At 45.5% G+C, this 19,862-nt stretch overlaps 1 protein-coding gene across 1 annotated transcript in view; it reads left to right on the plus strand.

Annotated features, from left to right (window-relative positions):
- Nucleotides 1–19,862, plus strand: part of pfas (phosphoribosylformylglycinamidine synthase) — a 72,782-nt gene that overhangs the window by 34,825 nt on the left and 18,095 nt on the right. Inside the window, exons 15-19 of the mRNA XM_059643074.1 lie at nucleotides 3,343–3,504; nucleotides 4,076–4,186; nucleotides 9,193–9,324; nucleotides 17,937–18,167; nucleotides 19,637–19,817. Coding sequence (XP_059499057.1) covers nucleotides 3,343–3,504; nucleotides 4,076–4,186; nucleotides 9,193–9,324; nucleotides 17,937–18,167; nucleotides 19,637–19,817 — 817 coding nt within the window. The remainder of the gene's footprint in view (nucleotides 1–3,342; nucleotides 3,505–4,075; nucleotides 4,187–9,192; nucleotides 9,325–17,936; nucleotides 18,168–19,636; nucleotides 19,818–19,862) is intronic.

Genomic DNA, 19,862 nt, shown 5'->3' on the forward strand with positions numbered 1-19,862 from the left:
GAAGATATTTGAAATCCTTCAATTGTAACATGCAGACTAAAACAAAGTGATGAAACGCTTTCAGGGATGACAAGGTGTAGAGTTGAATGAACATAGCAGGTCAAGCAGCATCAGAGGAGCAGGAAAGCTGACGTTTTGGGTCCAGACCCTTCAAGAAAAAAAATCTTTTTTTTTTCTGAAGGTAGGTCTCGACCCGAAACGTCAGCTTTTGCTGCTCGGCCTGCCGTGTTCATCCAGCTCTACACCTTGTTATCTCAGATTCTCCAACATCTGCAGTTCCTATTATCTCTGAAACACTTTCAGGAGACAGCTTGTACAGCAAAAGCATTTAAAGCAACCAGAAATCTCTTTCAGGTTGTATTTATTCTGCCCCTTAAATAGACATACAGTTCTCTCATAACCCTTTCAAAGTGAACCTGAAGGCATTCTGTCATTCTACTTCTGTAAAAACCAAAAGAACTGCTTATGCTGTGAATCAGGAACAAAAACAAAGTTGCTGGTAAAGCTCAGCAGGTCAGATGGCACCTGTGAAAGAAAATCAGTTAATGTTTCTGGTCTGGTGACCCTTCCTCAGAACTGCAGTTGGACAACTTTTAATCCCAGAACTGGCCTTTATGGGTGAAACTGTCATGGTAATCTTCTCCATAACAAAAATTCGGTCCAGGGCTCACTTTCACTTAAACTGTTGCACTCTTTCTCTGCTTGCTGACTCTCAGCCCATCTCGCACACCTGCCTGCTACATTTGCTGTTCTTCAATCCTCTGTATTTTGGGAAAATTGAGTGATTATAGCAGCTGCTTCATTATTTTCTCCCCCACCATTCTCATCAAGTTGAGGTGCAAGCCATCCAGCCCAGGTGACTGATTTACCTTTCATATCGGCAGTCCTTGTAGTAAGCCCCACTCCTCAATTTATACACTATCCAGTACCTTTGCTTTCTCTCTGTCTGTCTCTGAAATTTTGTCACATTCCTCTTCATGAGCAAACACATAAAGCACGCATTATGTTGAGGTTGATTGGCTCCCCGAGCTGATTTCTTGTTTCGCAGACGCTTTGTTACTGTGCTTGGCAACATCTTCGTTGTGGCCTCCAGTGAAGCGTCAGTGTGTTTTAATGCCTGGTTTTTAAACTCTAGGGTGTGTTGAGATCAATTGCCTCACTTCTGGTTTTCCTTTGTAGTGGAATGTATATGGGGTCTAGTTCAATGTGTTTATTAATGGTGTGCTTCGTGGAGTGCCATGTTTCTTAGAATTCTCTGCCTAGCTTGTCCAAGGTTCTTGATGTTCTCCTTGCCCACGTGGATTGAGATGAGTGTGTATTGGTCATGCCTTTTTTGTAGCTAATTGGTGTTCATGTACTCTTGTTAGTTTCTTTCTGTTTGTCCGATTGTAATGTTTTGCACAGTCTCTGCAGGGGTTCTTGAGAATGACATTGGTCCTGTCCGTGATGGGGAGTGGGTCCTTGGCTCGGGTGAGTACCGTAGCGTTGACGTGGGCTTGTGTGCCACTGATGCCCAGTGGACGTAGGAGTTTTGAGGTGAGTTCCAATGTGTTTCTGATCTAGGGCAGTGTGATGAGTCCGTTGGGGCATGTAGTCTCTTTCTGATGCTGTTTGTGTAGGCATCTTCTGACTCAGTTCTTTGGATATCCATTGTCCCTGAAAACCTGGAAGAGGTATTCTTATTATTCTTGGCATAATTCCCTGTTGCTGCAGTGTGTTGTTACCCTTTTTTAAATAATGTTCGTGTGCAGCATCTCTTGTGTGTGCTGGGATGTTACTGTTGAAGTTAAGTACCTGGTCTGTGTGTGTCACTTTTCAGTGTACTTTTGTTTGCAATTCCCCATTTGTCTTGCACCCTACTATGTTGTTTTTTTGTTCTCCTGTCTAGTGAATTTTATTCTAGTGAGGGTGTTGTTTATAAGTCGTACATCTCCTCTAATTTGGTCCATTTAATGATGACAAAGGTGTTGTCTACATAGCATATCCACAATTTTGGCTGAATTTATAGCTCAAACTATTGGACCTATGCCTGACCATCCACTTCACTTTCAATGGCCAAACATACGAGCAAGTCAATGGGGCACCCAGGGGATCACCTATCCCCGGACTCATAGCAGAAGCAGTGATGAAAGGACTGCCCTTCTGCAAATCCAACCTAAACTGTGGATGTGCTACGTAGACACCACCTTTTATGGTCATTAAACAGACAAAATTAGAGGAGACACAAACAACACCCTCCCAGAAATAGAATTCACCAGAGAGAAGGAAAAGAACAAACAGCTCCCATTCCTAGACGTCATGGTAGAGCGCAAGACAAATGGGGAATTACAAACGAAGGTGCACCGAAAAGCCCCGCACACAGACCAGGTACTGAACTTCAACAGTAACCTTCCCGGCGCACACCAACGAAGCTGTGTGCAAATGCTATTTAAAAGGGTAACAACACTGCAGCACAGGGAATTGTGCCAAGAAGAAGAAGAATACCTCTTTCAGGTTTTCAAGGATAATTGGAAATGCAAAGAATTGCCTGCACGAACAGCATCAGACAGAGACTACACGTCCCAACACACTCATCTCACTGCCTGATATCAGAAACGTATCGGAACTGACCACAAGACTGTACGATCACTGGGCATCAGAGTGACACAGGCCCACGTCAGCTCTAATCCAACTGCTCGTCTGAGCCAAGGACCCACTCCCCGTAATGGACAGGACCAATGTCATTCTCAAGACACCCTGCAGAGACTGCACGAAACATTACATCAGAAAAACATGAAGGAAACTAACAAGAGTACATGAACACCAACTGGCTACAAAAAGGCATAACCATTACGCACTCATCTGAATCCACATGGACAAGGAGAACCACCACTTCAACTGGGACAGCACCAAGATCCTGGGACAGGCTAGGCAGAGACAGGCATGAGAACTCCAGGAAGCATGGCACTCCGCAAAGCATGCTATTATTAAGCACATAGAACTCGACCCCATATAAGTTCCACTACGAAGGAAAACCGGAAGTGAGGCAATCGATCTCAACAGACCCCAGAGTTTCAAAAGCAGCTGGGAAAACACCGTTGCTTCATCGGAGGCTGCACTGAGGATGTTACAAAGCATGGTAACGAAATATCTGCAAAACACAAAACCAGCTCGGCAGGCAAGCCAACCAACCTCAACACCCACAACCTGAGCTACAAATCTACTGCACAACCTCAGACATGTTAAGTATTCTTGCAGTGAACCTCCAAACATGGGAGCATCGGCTATGGCTCTGGCCCTCCCATTGAAGATGGGAGATGCCTGTAGGAATGTGGCCCATGAATATGTTTACTGTCATTACAGGTGGGGGATCCAACTCTGAGTGTGCTCGAGCTGTGGGGAGCTGAGTATCAAGAATCAAATGCTCTTCTAATGCGCTCCAAGGACTCAGCATTTCTTCGAGCCATCTGTGAACGTGAGAAATGTCCAGTTGATTTTGTGGGTAAAATAACAGGAGATGGAAAGGTTGGTGAAACCTCCATAACCACTTAAGGGGGAAGACTTTGCTGGTATTAGCAGGTGGAATCAGGCTTTGCATTTGTTTCGGGGTTTTGTGAAATGGGAGTCAGTTCAGGAGTCAGAGTTCAGTGCGATTTGAGGTTAATGTGGGGAGGTGTGAGATAGGTGTGCACGTTTTGAGTGTAGGGATTAAGATGTATGTATTAGGGATCGGCGCAGGTAGGGTTAGTGTAGAGGGTGGGAGATGGGGATTAGTGCAGGAAGAAGGGATAAGTGAGGGGTTTGGGATGTGAACATTGGGGTTCATTGTGTGGGTGTCTGGGACTAGATGGAATGGCAGTGATTTTCTGGCAGAGGGCTGACAGACAGCAATTGGCTGGTAGGGAGGGGTGAGGTTGGCATTGATTGGCTGATCCAGGAGGGGATGGGCTGTGGTTTACTGTTGGGATGGGGAGTTAGGCTGCGATTATCTGTCGAAGTGGGGCTGGACTGATGAGCAGTGATTGGCTGGCCATGTGGGGAAACCAGCACTGTAGGCTAATGGGTTTCATTGAACAGACATTACTCTGTTTTACAGATTGTGCTGGTTGATGATCGGGACACTCCAGTGAAATCAGAGCTGAACCAACAAGGAAGTCATCCTGTGGATCTCCAGCTTGACTGGGTGCTAGGAAAAATGCCCCAGAAGGTGAAGAAAAGGGGATTGTGGAATAGGGCAGGTGAAAGGTTGCTTTACCAATGTCCAAGGTTAAGGTCCAGCTGCAGGAAGAGGCTGAGGCATGCTGATTTCCATTGTTCATTCGCAACTTCAGCTGGGCTATATGTATCAGAAGTAGATGGAATAGGAATTGGTGAGAGTGGATCATGAGAGTTGTAGATTTCTCAAGCCCACCTGGTTGTAAGGTACTCATTGCAGGATCCAAAATAATTCCTGTAGCCACAGTATTTTTCTGGCTAGTCCAATCGGTTTTTGGTAACTTTTTCAGGACATTAGTAAAGGGGATTCATTCATGGCAAGCTACTTAATGTGAAAAGAGATTTCCCTCTCATTTGTTACCCCCCGTCCAGTCTTGGAGAAAGGAAAAACTGAAAGAATGAAGCTAGCGGCACAGGGAACCCAGGCTTTTCTTCACCACTGAAAAAGAGCTGTAGCTAGCAGCTTCAACTCCCTAAAAATCCAACTTCAGTAACTGAAAGCAAAAACTAAAACTGAGTGAGCCTGACTCCACCCACTCATGCTTCTTTTGCCCACCTTTCTTTTTTAAAAAAAACCCAAAGCTATTTATTCTGCTTTCCTCTGAGCAGACATCTTGGCACCAAGTTTTACAACATCTCCTTCAAAAGAACCAGAACAGACAAATCCCTCTTAGAGGCATGTAACATGACAAATGTTGTAATTGCACATGCTCTTACCACTTTATCTGGCAGCTCGTTCCATATGCGCTCCCACCTTCTGTGTGAAAAGGTTGCCCCGCCCTCCCCAGTCTCTCTCAAATCTTCTCTCACCTTCAAGCCATGCCCTCTAGTTTTGGACACATCTACCAAAATACCTTGGCTATTCTCCTCATCTATGCCCCTCATAATTTTATAACCCTGCAGAAGGCTACCCTTCAGTCTCTAATGCACCGGGGAAAGAGTCCCAACCTGTCCTTATCTCTCAACTTGCAGACTCGGTAATGTCTTTATAAATCATTTCTCTCTCCCACCCCCCCCCCCCCCCCCCCCCCCACCCAGTTCCAGTTGAATAGCAAACTTCCCAAAGCTTGGCAACCAGAATTGTACACTGTACTCCAAAAGGGGCCTGACGAATGTCTTGACTTGCCAACTCCTGTACTCAGTGTTCTGACTAATGAAGGCAAATGTGCCAAATGCCACCTTCACTACCTTATTTACCTGTGACACCGCTTTCAAGGGTCTTGCATCACTGAGTCTCACTATTTGACAGCTCACCCCAGGGCCCATCATTAACTGCGTAAGTTCTGTCCTGGTTTGTCTCACCAAAATGCAACATCCCACATTTATCTAAATTAAACTTAATCTGCTCTTAATTGGCCGAGTTGATCAAGATCTCACTGTACTTTTAAGTAACCCTTTTTCACCGTCCGCTATGCCACAAATTTTGGTGTCATCCATACTCATACTAATCGTTCTTCTTGTACTTTCGTCCAAATCGTTTATGTAAATGACAAGCAAGTGGACGCAGCAGTGATCTTTGTGGTACACCGCTGGTCACAGACCTCAAGTCTGAACAACAACCCTCTGCCACCACCCTCTGTTTCCTACCATCAAGCCAATTTTGTATCCAGTTGGCTAGCTCTCCCTACTAACCTGTCTACCATGCGGAACTTTATCGAAGGCCTATCTGAAGTCCATGTAAACATCTACCACACTGCCTTCATCTCTCTCCTTGGTTGCTTCTTATAAACCAACTCAATCAAGTTTTTGAGGTACTATTTCCTATGCACAAAGCCATCTGACTATTCCCCAATCAGTCTTTGCCTTTCAAAATGCATGTACATTCTGTCTCTGATTCCCCACCACTGACATTAGGCTCACTGGTCTGTAGTTCCCTGACATTTCATTGCAGCCTTTCTTAAATAATAGTGCAACATTAGCTCCTCACCTGTGGCTGCTGATTGCAGGGCTTCTAGCAGAGAAATTTATAGCAATTTCTCCCCTAGCTTCCCACAATGTCCTGGCGATACCCTTGATCAAGTTCCAGGGGTTTGTCTGCCTTTAGCATTTAAGGACCGCTAGTGCCTCCTCTTCTGTAACGTGGACTCTTTAAGACACCACTATTTATTTCCCGGAGTCTCCGAGCTTGTATGTCTTTTTCACAGTAAATTTTGATTTGAAGTATTTGTTTATCACCCATCTCCTATGGTTCCACACACAAATGGCCTTGTTGATCTTTTAAGGGGTCCTTTTTCCCCCTAGTTACTCTCTTGCCCTTGATATACTTGTAGAATCTCCACTGATTCCCCTTAACCTGATCTGCCAAGGCTATCTCATGTCCCTTTTTTTGTCCTCCTGATTTTCCTGCTAGGTGTACACTTACATCCCCCAACACTCATGCTGTCCATACCTGACATGTAGTTCCTTCTTGTTCTTGACCAGAGCCTCAATTTCACCAGTCATTCAGTGTTCCGTTCTCCTTACAGCCTTGCCCTTCCCGTGAAAGTATGCTAACTTTCATTGCACAGTCCTTTTGTGTATAAGAGTTGAGAAGGCATGCTGAGGTTTACAGTTGAGGCCTCTTGTGAAGTGTAGCCCAGTACTGGTTGCCCCAGTTATGAGGATATTAAGCTGGAGAGTGTTCAGAAGAGATTTACCAGGATGTTGCCAGGTACAGAAGGTTTGTTATAGAGAGAGAGGCTGGGCAGAGAGGTGACCTGATCGATGTTTATAAAATGAGAGGTGTAGATAGAATTAATGTTAGTTAACTCTTCCCTAGTTTTGGTGGATTTCAAGACTAGTGGGCATATTTTTAAATTGAGATGATAGAGATTTTAAAGGCAGTGGTAATTTTGTTTTTTTACCTAGAGGGTGCTTTGCAGCTGGAATGAACTTCCTGAGGAAGTGGTAGATTTGGGTACAGTCTCAAAATTTAAAAGACATTTGGATAACTACATGAATAGGAAAGGTTTGGAGGGATAGGATCAGGAGCAAAGCTAATTTAGTATGGGATTATATTCGGCATAGACTATTTGGACCGACAGGTCTATTTTCTTGCTATATGACTCTGCTGTCCCTGAACGCTTGTCTCATGGAAAGCCTCCCACTTGTCAGACATTTTTTTTTAACCTATGAACAACCTCCCGCAATCAACTTTTGCATGTTCCTGTTTAATGCCTACAAAACTGGCCTTGCCCCACATTATTACTGTAACTTGTGGACCAGGCCTATCCTTTTTCTATAACTGTGGTCACTCATCCCAAAATACTCCCCTAATAACACCTCAGTCACATGCCCTGCCTTATTTCCCAAGACAAGGCTGAATTGTGCCCCTCTAGTAGGGCCATCTGCTTACTGATTGAGTGTTTTCTTGAATACACTTACCAAATTCCTTTTCATCCAATCCCTTAACACTGATGGTTCCAGTGTATATTTGGAAAGTTAAAATCTCCTACTGTTACAACCCGATTATTCTTGCAGCTATCAGCAATTTCCCTACATGCTTACTCCTCCATTTCCCTGACTGGGGCTGCCTATTATACAAAGTGACCACCCCCCTTATTTCTCAGTTCCACCCATATAGCTTCATTGAACTATACCTCGAATATCGTGTTGCCATGATGTTTCCCCAATTCCCCACATCTATTGCCTCAACTTCTATCCTTCCTACAGCATCTGTACCTCAGAACATTGAGCTACCGGTCCTCTCCCTCCCTCAGTCATGTTTTTGTAATAAGTGATATCCCCAGCCCGCCCATGCCCTGAATTTGTTTGGTTTATTTGTAATCGTAAGCTTTTGGAGTGCTGCTCCTTTTTGTCCCTTCACCTGATGAAGGAGCTGCATTCTGAAAGCTTGTGATTTCAAATAAAATTTTGGTCCGTAACCTGAAGTTATGTAACTTCTGACTAGTCTAACACTGGCACCTCCAGATGCTGAATTCAACTACCTTGCCTGTCAGGCTGCTTGCATTGAAATAAAGCCAGTTCAGTTCATCAGTTTTCCCTTGTGCTGCCTTGTTTTTTTTTCCCCACATGCTCTCTAAATCTGCAGTAGCCTCAACCTTGTCTCTTGTTCCATGGCTGCTTGGTTCCCATGATGCCAGCACCACCCCTACCCCCTGGGCCAGCTTCCCTTGATGTTTGGAAAGTTTCGATCCATACAAATGAGGTGATGCATTTCAGAAAGTCTAATGCAGGAGTGACGTATACAGTAAATGAAGCTTTAATGTACAGGGGGACCTAGGTGTAAAAGTCCACAGTTTCCTGAAGGTGTCAATACATGTGGATGGGGTGGTCAAAAAGTCCAGTTGCATGCTTGCCATCATCAGCTGAGGGTCATACAGTATGAAAATTGGCAAGTGTGTCGCAGCTCTATAGAACTTTAGTGGCCCTGTTTGAAGTAGTCCTTACAGCTCTTGTTGCCACACTACCAGAGGGATGTGAAGGCTTTGGAGAGAGTACAGAAAAGGTTAAACAAGCAATAGCCTGTTTCAAGGATATTAGGCTTGAGGGAGATTGGACAAACTGTTTTCAGATAAATGTGGGAGACTGAGGGGCATCCTGATAAAGGATTACAAGATGATGAGGGGGATGGATAGTCAGACTTTTTCCCCCCCAGGTTGCAAATGTTAATTAGCAGGGGCATTAGCTTTAGGCTAAAAGGGGAAGTTTAAAGGAGATGAAGTAACTTGTCTTTTTTCGACAAGAGGGTGGTAAATACCTGGAATACACCGCCAGAGGAGGTGGTTAAAAACAGATAGAACAGCAATATTTAAGAGGCATCTTTATAGATACATGAATAGGCATGTAGTAGAGTGATATGAATCTCAGGCAAAAGGTTTTTAGTTTAGAAAGGCCTCATGTTGGCGCAATCTTAGTTGGTTAAAGGGCATGTTTCTCTGCATTTTTTGTTCCACTCCACACCACCTCCACCCATCATACTAACAAAAAGGCATATTACATCAAATGTCGGTGTTTTCCAGCATTTCCCTTCACTCTGCACTGTCTTTGTTTCTGCAGGAGTTCACATTGAACCGTATAAAACCTGACCTTAAACCTCTGGTCCTTCCCGACGATCTTACAGTGAGGGATGCTCTGAACCGTGTACTACGATTGCCGTCTGTGGCAAGCAAGCGATATCTGACCAATAAGGTGAGGAGCTCTGATAAAACGAGTGACAAAACTATCAGGAGGGTCTGAGGTAAAACATGCAGGAGCCATATCACTGGGGATAGGGCAGGCTTGCTCCAAGTTGGAGGTTTGCAGGGTTTCCTGCATAGTGATACTTTATTCCCTGTTTGACAGGGAGACTGAATTGTCGCTCGGATAGAACTGAACTGGGATTCAGGTGCGCCAGTTTTGAATTGGTTGCTGTTTGAGGTTGGTCCTGGAGAAGGGAATGAGGTTTCATGTTTGGAGAGGTCTTTGTTCCAGTCATTTCTACGAAGGCCGGCATTTACTGCCTGTCTGTTTTTGCCCTAGAGATGGTGATGAGTTGCTGTCTTGTACTGGTGCCGTTCTTGTACACCCAGTGCTTTTGAGATGGAGTTCCACGATTTTGCCCCAGCAATGGTGATGGAATGGCAACATGGTTCCAAGCCAGGATAGTGAGCAGGAACTTTTGGGTAGTGCTATTTCCATGCATCTGCTGCCCTAGTGTTTCTGGGTGGTATAGGTTGCAGATTTGGGAGGTGCTGTCAAAGGAGCGTTGATGAGTTGCTGCAGTGATCCTTGCAGAAGGGATGTATTGCTGCCACCATGTGTTGACGATGGAGGGAGTGAAAGCTGAGTGTGGTGGATGAGGTGCCAGTTAAACAATTGCTTTGTTCTAGATACTTGTTAAATTCTATTTTGTAAAGTTTGTATCTTTTTAATTTTCTGCAACATTTGTGTGGATTGAAATTGGGAACAGGATTCCTTTAAAGTATTGTGAAAGGAGTTCCTGCACCTTTTTTGTTTTAAAAAAAAAAGCTACAAGCATTTATTGTAGGTGCCATTTACTCAAACAGTAGGAGAGATTTAGTTGTGGCTCACCTGTCATAAGTGTGTTGTACAAAATGAGATTGGGGCTGGCTACAAGTGGCTAAGTGGTCTACAGTGGTGACTGCCTTTTGCATACCAACAACGTGATTGGCTCCACAGTAGTTGAACAGCGTGATGGTGTCGATGAGATAATAGCCATATAAAATGTCCTTTTTTACTGGAGTGACAAAGACCTAAAGGCTGAAGAAAGCCAGTTTGTTTCTCCTCACTGGTTGCTGTACGCTGTTATTTTTAACCAATAAGTTAGAGACCTTGCCATTTGTGAACCAGTTGCTCTGTACCTTCTGCAAGGCTGCGTCTATGGAGTTTGTCGGATGTTAGAGTTATAGCTGGTAGAGTTGTATGTCAGCAGTTCATAATTGTTTACTTGTAGCCGGAATCAAATTATTTGTCAGTAGTAATTCTTAATGTTTGTCATAGGTGATTCTAACTTCCCTAGCATTGACTGGAGTTCCCTCAGTGCCAGAGACTTAGATGCGGTCGAATTGATGGTGTGTATTCTTGAACTCATAGGTATATAGAGAACAAGTCATAGTAGGTATTATACCAGGGAATGAGCTTGGCCAGATAATTGAAGTTTCAGTGAGGGCCTTTTTGGGAACAGTGACCATGTCCCAAGCCTTAAGATAGTTATGGATAAAGATGAGGTTTCAGGTAAAAGTATGAATTTGGCAGAAGGCTAATTACCACAGTATTGGGCGGAACTGGAGAAATTAAAGTTGGGCCGACTATTCGAGAATAAATCAGCAACTGACATCTTTTAAACATCAGTTGATCAGAATTCAGGACCAGCATCTTTGTGTGAGGAAGAAAGATAATGATAGCAAGATTCAAGAACCCTGGGCGACAGGTAAAATTGAAATTTTCGTCAAAGTAAAGGAAGCATGTATAAGGTTCAGGAAACTGAAATTAGATAAGACCCTTAAAGAATAAAGAAGAAGCAGAAAAGGAATTGGAAAACTAAAAGGATCTATAAAATTTCCTTGACAGGTAGGATTAAGAAGAATCCTAAAACTTTTTAAACTGTATATTAAGATCGAAAGGATGGGAGGGATAAACCAGAGAGTGATAGGCCAATATGCCTAACATCAATGGTAGGGAAAATTCTGAGACAGAACTTATCTCCTCTCGGGGAGACAATTAATCAAGGATAACCAACATGGATTTGTCAGGGGGAGATCCTATTGTCAATTTTTTTCATGTTACAAAGCGTTGACTGGATGTGTGGGTCAGGATCATAGAACTGATGAACTTTACATTGTCAAAAGTCTTAGTGTTGCATGGCAGACCGGCCAAGAGCTTGGAATCCAAGGCAATTTGGTAAATTTGATAATTTGAATAGTGACAAGAAGCAAAAAGATGAAGGTTATTTTTGTGCCTTGAAGCCTGAATCTAGTGGTGTGCCACAAGGTTCAGTGCTGGGTCACTTGCGCTTTTGTAGTACATTAATGACCTATACATAAAACCTTTTACATTCATCGGTAAATACAAAAATCAGTGTGGTAAAAAAACGAGGAGGAAACTTTTGACTGCAGTCAAGACAGGCTCATCAGGTGGCCAGAACAGTTACAGAGATGGGATTTATTCTTAGTGTGAAGCAATGCACTTTGGTACAAATTGTAAGATGAGGGAGCATTGATGGGTAGTATTGAGTATCAGCAGGACCTTGGTATGCATGTACATACGTCCACGAAGGCAGCAGGCCAGGTGAGTATGGTGATTAGGTAGGTACATGGGATGCTTTATTAGTTGAGTCATTGAACACCACATTTTATGATGGATCAGCAGTGAGTTATAGGGAGAGGCTGGATAGATTAGGACATTTTTCGTTGGAGTGTAGGAGATTAAGGGCTGACCTGATAGAGGTTTTTAAAATCATACGGGATGTAGATAAGGTGAATAGCTGGTGTCTTTCCCTGTGGTGGGTGAATTCAAGACTATGGGTCATGCTTTTAAGATGAGAGGAGCCAGGTTTAGAAAGGACGTGACAGGTGACCTTTTATACAGAATAGTTTGTATGTGGAATGAACTTCCAGTGGAAGTGGTGGATGCATTTAATACATTTTTAAAGGACATTTGGATAAGTACGTGAATAAAGGTTTGCGAGGATGTGGGACTGGTTTAGTTTGGGATTGTGGCTGGCATAGATTGATTGAACTGAGGAATGAATTTTCTATAAGAAGGTGGCTAGAGAAAGGATAGATCCAGCCAACAAAGTTGAAGATTTATGTGAGGAGCCAGAGGAAGTGGGTGACGTTCTTAATGCCACATTGATATTCACCAAAAAGAAAAACAGTTGGTAAAAGGTTGAGGAGGGGCATGTTGATGTTAAAGTGGCAGTGTTGAGTATAATGAAAATCATTTAAGCTAGATAAATTCCAAGGGCTTTGTAGGATCGATCCCAGAGTACTGAATGAGGCAAGGAAGGAACCTTGACTGAGATCTTTGTAAGCTCTTTAGCCACAGGCAACGTCCTAGTATACTAGAGACTAGCCACTGTTCTCCCTTTTGTTCAAGAAGGGAAACAAGTGATAATTGAACCAATTGGAGGCTGGTGAGCCTTGTGTCAGTGAAAAGAAAGTTACTAGGGATAGTTAACTTGGCTTCTTGCAGGAGAGGTCTTATCTCTCAAATTTGATTGAGTTTTTTGAGGAAATGGTGAACACAAGGTGAGCGCTGTGGTTATTGTCTGTCTGCTTGGACTTTACTAAAGCATTTGACAGGGTCCGTCGTGGTGGGCTGGTCCAAAAGATGAAGTTACATGGGATCCTAGGTGAGTTATACAAAATTAGCTTGGTCATAGAAAACAGGACAGTTGTAGAGGGGTATTTTTCAGGTTAGAGATGTGACGAATGATATTCTGCAAGGATCAGTGCTGGGACCTCTTGTTTGTAAAGTACATAAATGATTTGGGTGAAAATGTATCTAATTCTGATAATTCAAGGTCTGATTAGAAGTTTACAGATTGTTTGTTTGAAAATTGATGTTGAGAATAGTGAGGAAGGTTGTCTGACGATCAAGCATGGTACAGATGAGTTGGAAGTTGGGCGGAGAAACGGCAGGTGGAATTTAGTCAGGACACATATGAAACGATGCATTGTGAGAGGTCAAATGCAATAGGAAATATGCAGTAAGTGGCAGGACTGTTGGAGCATGTGGCATGCTTGCCTTGGTTGGTTGAGCCAATCATGTTGTGCTGTATCAAACTTTAGTTAGGTTGCGTTTGGAGTATTCTGTGTTGTTCTGGTTACTACACTATATGAAGGATGTGGAAGTTTTGGAGAGGATATAAAAGAGATTTGCCAGAATGTTGCAGGAGTGATTGCATTAGTGATAAGGAGAGGCTGGAAAACTTTGTTTTTACTTGAACGTTGGAAGGGAGGCGATCTAAAGTAATTACAATTGAGTTTTTGATGGGGTGGACGTTTCGTCTAATTATCAGGGTGGAAATGTCAAATTCTAGGGGCATAGATTTAACGTGAGAAGGGCAAAGTTTAAAGGAGATGTGAGGCAAGTTTTTTTTATATACAGGGTGATCAGTTCTGGAACGTTTACCAGAGGAGATGGTAGAAGCAGATATGTTAGAAATGTTTTCATTTAGACAGACACAGTCAGGGAATAGAGGGATGTGCAGGCAGATGGGATCAGTTTAGGATAGCATTGTGGTTGGTGCAGACATGGTGAACCAAAGAGTATCAGAGATAATGGGAACTACAGATGCTGGAGAGTCCAAGATAATAAAGTGTGGAGCTGGATGAACACAGCAAGGCCAAGCAGCATCTCAAGAGCACAAAAGCTGACGTTTCGGGCCTAGACCCTTCATCCCTCTGTCTGGGGTGAGGGTTCTGGAATAAATAGGGAGAGAGGGGGAGGCGGACTGAAGATGGAGAGAAAATAAGATGGGTGGGGAGGAAGTGAGGGGACAGGTCAGTCCAGGGAAGATGGACAGGTTAGTAGGTAGGAAATTGGGGCGAGAGGAAGAACAGGTTAGGGAGGCAGAGACGGGCTGGGCTGGTTTTGGGATGCAGTGGGTGGAGGGGAAGAGCTGGGCTGGTTGTGTGATGCAGTGGGGGGAGGGGATGAACTGTGCCTGTTTTGGGATGCGGTGGGGGAAGGGGAGATTTTGAAGCTGGTGAAGTCCACATTGATACCATTGTGCTGCAGGGTTCCCAAGCGGAATATGAGTTGCTGTTCCTGCAACCTTCGAGTGGCATCATTGTGGCACAGCAGGAGGCCGATGATGGACATGTCATCTCAAGAATGGGAGGGGGGAGTTGAAATGGTTCATGATTGGGAGGTGCAGTTGTTTATTGCGAACCGAGCGGAGGTGTTCTGCAAAGTGGTCCCAAGCCTCCGCTTGGTTTCCCCAATGTAGAGGAAGCCACACCAGGTACAATGGATACAGTATACCACATTGGCAGATGTGCAGATGAACATCTGCTTAATATGGAAAGTCATCTTGGGGCCTGGGATAGGGGTGAGGGAGGTGGTGTGGGGGCAAGTGTAGCATTTTCTGCAGTTGCAGGGGAAGGTGGTGGGGTTGCAGGGCAGTGTGGAGCGAACAAGGGAGTCACGGAGAGAGTGGTCTCTCTGGAAAGCAGACAAGGGTAGGGATGGAAAAATGTCTCAACCCCGCACGGCCCGTTTCTATCTCCTTCCTAAAATCCACAAACCTGCCTGCCCTGGTCGACCCATTGTCTCAGCCTGTTCCTGCCCCACCGAACTCATCTCCACCTATCTGGACTCTATTTTCTCCCCTTTGGTCCAGGAACTCCCCACCTACGTCCATGACACCACCCACGCCCTCCACCTCCTCCAGAACTTCCAATTCCCTGGCCCCCAACATCTCATTTTCACCATTGACGTCCAGTCCCTATACACCTGTATTCCGCATGCAGATGGCCTCAAGGCCCTCTGCTTCTTCCTGTCCCACAGGCCCGACCAGTCCCCCTCCACCGACACCCTCCTCTGCCTAGCCGAACTCGTCCTCACCCTCAACAACTTCTCTTTCGATTCCTCCCACTTCCTACAGACAAAGGGGGTGGCCATGTGCACCCGCATGGGCCCCAGCTATGTCTGCCTCTTTGTAGGTTACGTGGAACAGTCCCTCTTCGGCACCTACACAGGCCTCAAACCCCACTTCTTCCTCCATTACATTGATGACTGTATCAGCACTGCCTCTTGCTCCCCAGAGCAGCTCGAACAGTTCATCCAATTGACCAACACCTTCCGCCCCTACCTTCAGTTCACCTGGGCCATCTCCAGCACATCCCTCACCTTCCTGGACACCTCAGTCTCCATCTCAGGCAACCAGCTTGTAACTGATGTCCATTTCAAGCCCACCGACTCCCACAGCTACCTAGAATACACCTCCCACCCACCGTCCTGCAAAAATTCCATCCCCTATTCCCAATTCCTCTGCCTCCACCGCATCTGCTCCCATGATGAGGCATTCCACTCCTCCCGCACATCCCAGATGTCCAAGTTCTTCAAGGACAGCAGCTTTCCCCCCACAGTGGTCGAGAACACCCTTGACCACTTCTCCCGCATTTCCTGCAACATATCCCTCTCACACCCAGCCCCTGCCACAACCGCCCAAAGAGGATCTCCCTCGTTCTCACACACCAGCCCACCAACCTCCGGATACAACGCATCATCCTCCGACACTTCTGCCATCTACAATCTGACCCCACCACCAAGACATTTTTCCATCCCCACCCTTGTCTGCTTTCCGGAGAGACCACTCTCTCTGTGACTCCCTTGTTCGCTCCACATTGCCCTCCAGTCCCACCACACCCGGCACCTTCCCCTGCAACCGCAGGAAGTGCTACACTTGCCCCCTCACCACCTCCCTCACCACTATCCCAGGCCCCAAGTGACATGCCATATAAAGCAGAGGTTCACCTGCACATCTGCCAATGTGGTATACTGTATCCATTGTACCCGGTGTGGCTTCCTCTACATTGGGAAAACCAAGCGGAGGCTTGGGGACCGCTTTGCAGAACACCTCCGCTCAGTTCGCAATAAACAACTGCACCTCCCAGTTGCAAACCATTTCAACTCCCCCTCCCATTCTTTAAATGACATGTCCATCATGGGCCTCCTGCGGTGCCACAATGATGCCACCCGAAGGTTGCAGGAACAGCAACTCATTCCGCTTGGGAACCCTGCAGCCCAATGGTATCAATGCGGACTTCACCAGCTTCAAAATCTCCCCTTCCCCCACTGCATCCCAAAACCAGCCCAGCATGTCTCTGCCTCCCTAACCTGTTCTTCCTCTCACCCATCCCTTCCTCCCACCCCAAGCTGCACCTCCATTTCCTACCTACTAACCTATCCCCCTCCCAATCTCCCCTCCTATACTCTCCTCTCCACCTATGTTCTTTTCTCTCCATCTTCGGTCCGCCTCCCCCTCTCTCCCTATTTATTCCAGAACCCTCACCCCATCAGACAGGGGGATGAAGGGTCTTGGCCCAAAACGTCAGATTTTGTGCTCCTGAGATGCTGCTTGGCCTGCTGTGTTCATCCAGCTTCACACTTTATCTTGGTGAGCCAAAGAGCTTGTTCCTGTGTTCTGGTAACGACAAAAACTTGGCTCGTGCTTACTGAACTTGGATCTAAAAGATAGGTATATTGAAGACTTTTACAATCTTTGACACTTTAACTTTTGAGATCACTCCTGGAGTAGTCGGTCAGATTTCCAGCACGAAACCTCCGGTGAGTTATAACAGTTGGAGCTGCATCCTAGCAAGTGGGGAGTATTTCATCATATTCCCTGCTTGTGCTTTGTAGATGGCGGACAGGTTTCGGGGTGTCAGGAGATGAATTACTTGCTCCAGATTCTTAGTGTCTGACCTGCTTCGCTAGCCATAAGACCATAAGACATAGGAGTGGAAGTAACACCGTTTGGCCCATCAAGTCCACTCTGCCATTTAAATCATGGCTGATGGGCATTTCAACTCCACTTCCCTGCACTCTCCCCGTAGCCCTTGATTCCTTCTGAGATCAAGAATTTGTCAATCTCTGCCGGTAAGGCATCCAACGTCCCGGCCTCCCCTACACTTCATGGCAATGAATTCCACAAGCCCACCACTCCCTGGCTGGAGAAATGTCGTCTCATTTCAGTTTTAGATTTACCCCCTCTAATTCTAAGGCTGTGCCTATGACTCGTAGTCTCCCCGCCTAACGGAAACAACTTCCCAGCGTCCACCCCTTCTAAACCATACATTATCTTGTAAGTTTCGACTAGATCTCCCCTCAACCTTCTAAACTCTAATGAATACAATCCCAGGATCCTTAGCCATTCAACATACGTTAAACCTACCACTCCAGGGATCATCGGTGTGAATCTCTGCTGGACACGCTAGGGCTAGTATGTCCTTCCTGAGGTGTGGGGCCCAAAATTGGACACACTATTCTAAATGGGGCTTAACTAGAGCTTTATAAAGCCTCAAAAGCACATTGCTCCTTTTATATTCCAACCCTCTTGAGATAAACGTGATAGTATTTGTGCGGCTTGTCCAGTTTTGTTTCTATTCATTGGTAAGCATAGGATGCTGAGTGTGGAGTCTGGATGTACGAGGGTTTAGAGTGGTGTTTGGGAATGATGTCTGGGTTGGATGTTGGTGTCAGGTGCAGAACAGATTTTTGATTGGACAGGATTTAAGGTGGCAGAGTTGGTGCTAATGCTTATCACTGACCCTTGCAGTTTCGATCCACAGGTTGATCGCTCAGTGACTGGCCTGGTTGCCCAGCAGCAGTGTGTGGGTCCTCTCCACACTCCTTTAGCTGATGTTGCTGTTGTTGCTCTATCCTACTTTGACACCGTGGGAGCGGCCACTGCAATCGGAGAACAGCCAATCAAAGGTCTGATTGACCCTGCTGCAGGAGCTCGGATGGCTGTTGGAGAAGCTCTAACGAACCTGATGTTTGCACGTGTGACTGAACTGAGCGTGAGTGTTTAACTTCACCGAATGTAAGTCCTTGTTCCTGTGGCCATGCTGGTTGTAGATGAGCAAATGGCCCCACTGGCTACAAGTATACCCTGTCCCTGGCCCCACTGGCTGTAAATGTAGGTGGAAAAGCAGGTTAGAAGAGAGATATGAAGTTTACAGCTACATTGATATGTAAGTGGGCAGAAAGTTGGCAAATTGAGTCTAATGTGGGATAATGTGAAGTTCTCCATTTTGCGTGAAGAACTGAAGAACTAAAGAACAGAACGGCGGCATGGTAGCTCAGTGGTCAGCACTGTTGCCTCACAACGCCAGGGTTCAAATCCAGCCCCTGGCGACTGTCTGTGTGGAGTTTGCACGTTCTCCCGTGTCTGCATGGGTTTTCTCCAGGTACTCTGGTTTCCTCCCAAAGTCAAAAGAAAATGTGCAGAGTAGGTGGCTTGGCCATGCTAAATTGCCCATAGTGCCCAGGGATGTTTATGTTAGGTGGGTTAGACATGAAACAATCAGGGATAGGAATGCATCTGGGTGGATGTTCTTCAGAGGGGCAGTGTGGACTTGGCGGAATGGACTGTTTTGACACTTGGAATTCCATGAGAATATTCTTTAAGTGGAGAAATGTTGCAGAAGGCTGCAAAGTAACACAAATGCTATTTGTGTATGAAACACCAAGTTAACATGGAGACAGTAATTGGGCTCATAGAATGTTGGCCCTTATTTCAAAGGGTTTGGAGCTTGAGTGGAGAAGTCTTATTGCAATTATACAAACTGCTCCTGAGGCCACACAGAGCACTGAGTGTAGTTTCGGTCGTCTTATTTAAAGAAATATATCATTTCATTGGAGGTAGTCAAGAGAAGGTGCACTGGGATGGCCCCGGTATGGAGGAATTGTCTTATGAGCCAAAATTAAATAACTTGAGACGCTGCTTGTTGAAATTTAGAATGAGATGTGATCCCTTTGCAACATATAGGATCTTTAATGGTCTTAACAAGGTAAATGCTGAGAGGACATTGCCTTTTAATAGAGGGTCTTGGATCAGAGGGGCTTAGTCTCAGATTAAAGGGGCACCAATTTAAGACTGAAATAAGGAAGAATTTCTTCGCTGAGGGTGGAGTCTTTGGAACTCTTTGCCACAGAGTGGACAGAGTCCTTGAGTTGTATTTAAGACTGAGATGCATAGTCTCTTGACCAGTAGGTGAATTGAGGCTTACAGGGAAAGTGCGTGGAGGTGTAAATGATGAATACTGGATCAACCATGATTCCATTGAATGACAGAGTAGGCTCAAGTAACCAACTCCTGTTTCTGTTTCTTATGGTCTTATTACCTAGCCCCAAGCCCACTGGCTGTGAATATTCCCCATCCCTGCCCCCTGGGCTGTGAATGTCCTCTTCCACAGTTAGTTCTGCCTGTGGGACACTATTTATCTGTTGGTGCCGGGTTTGATGTTTGTTGTCCTCTCTGTGCCAGGATGTAAAGTGTAGCGCTAACTGGATGTGGCCTGCCAAGTTGCCAGGTGAGGGGGCTGCCCTGTATGATGCCTGCAAGGCAATGTGCCTCACCTTGTCTGAACTCGGCGTTGCAGTTGATGGTGGGAAGGACTCTTTGAGTATGGCCGCTCGTGTGGGGGAAGAGACTGTGAAGGCCCCAGGTGAGGGGGGGAGAAAAAAATGGGCTTTGACACCAATTCATCTCT

This window comes from Stegostoma tigrinum, chromosome 47, assembly GCF_030684315.1.
Source record: "Stegostoma tigrinum isolate sSteTig4 chromosome 47, sSteTig4.hap1, whole genome shotgun sequence".
Taxonomy (NCBI): Eukaryota; Metazoa; Chordata; class Chondrichthyes; order Orectolobiformes; family Stegostomatidae; genus Stegostoma; species Stegostoma tigrinum.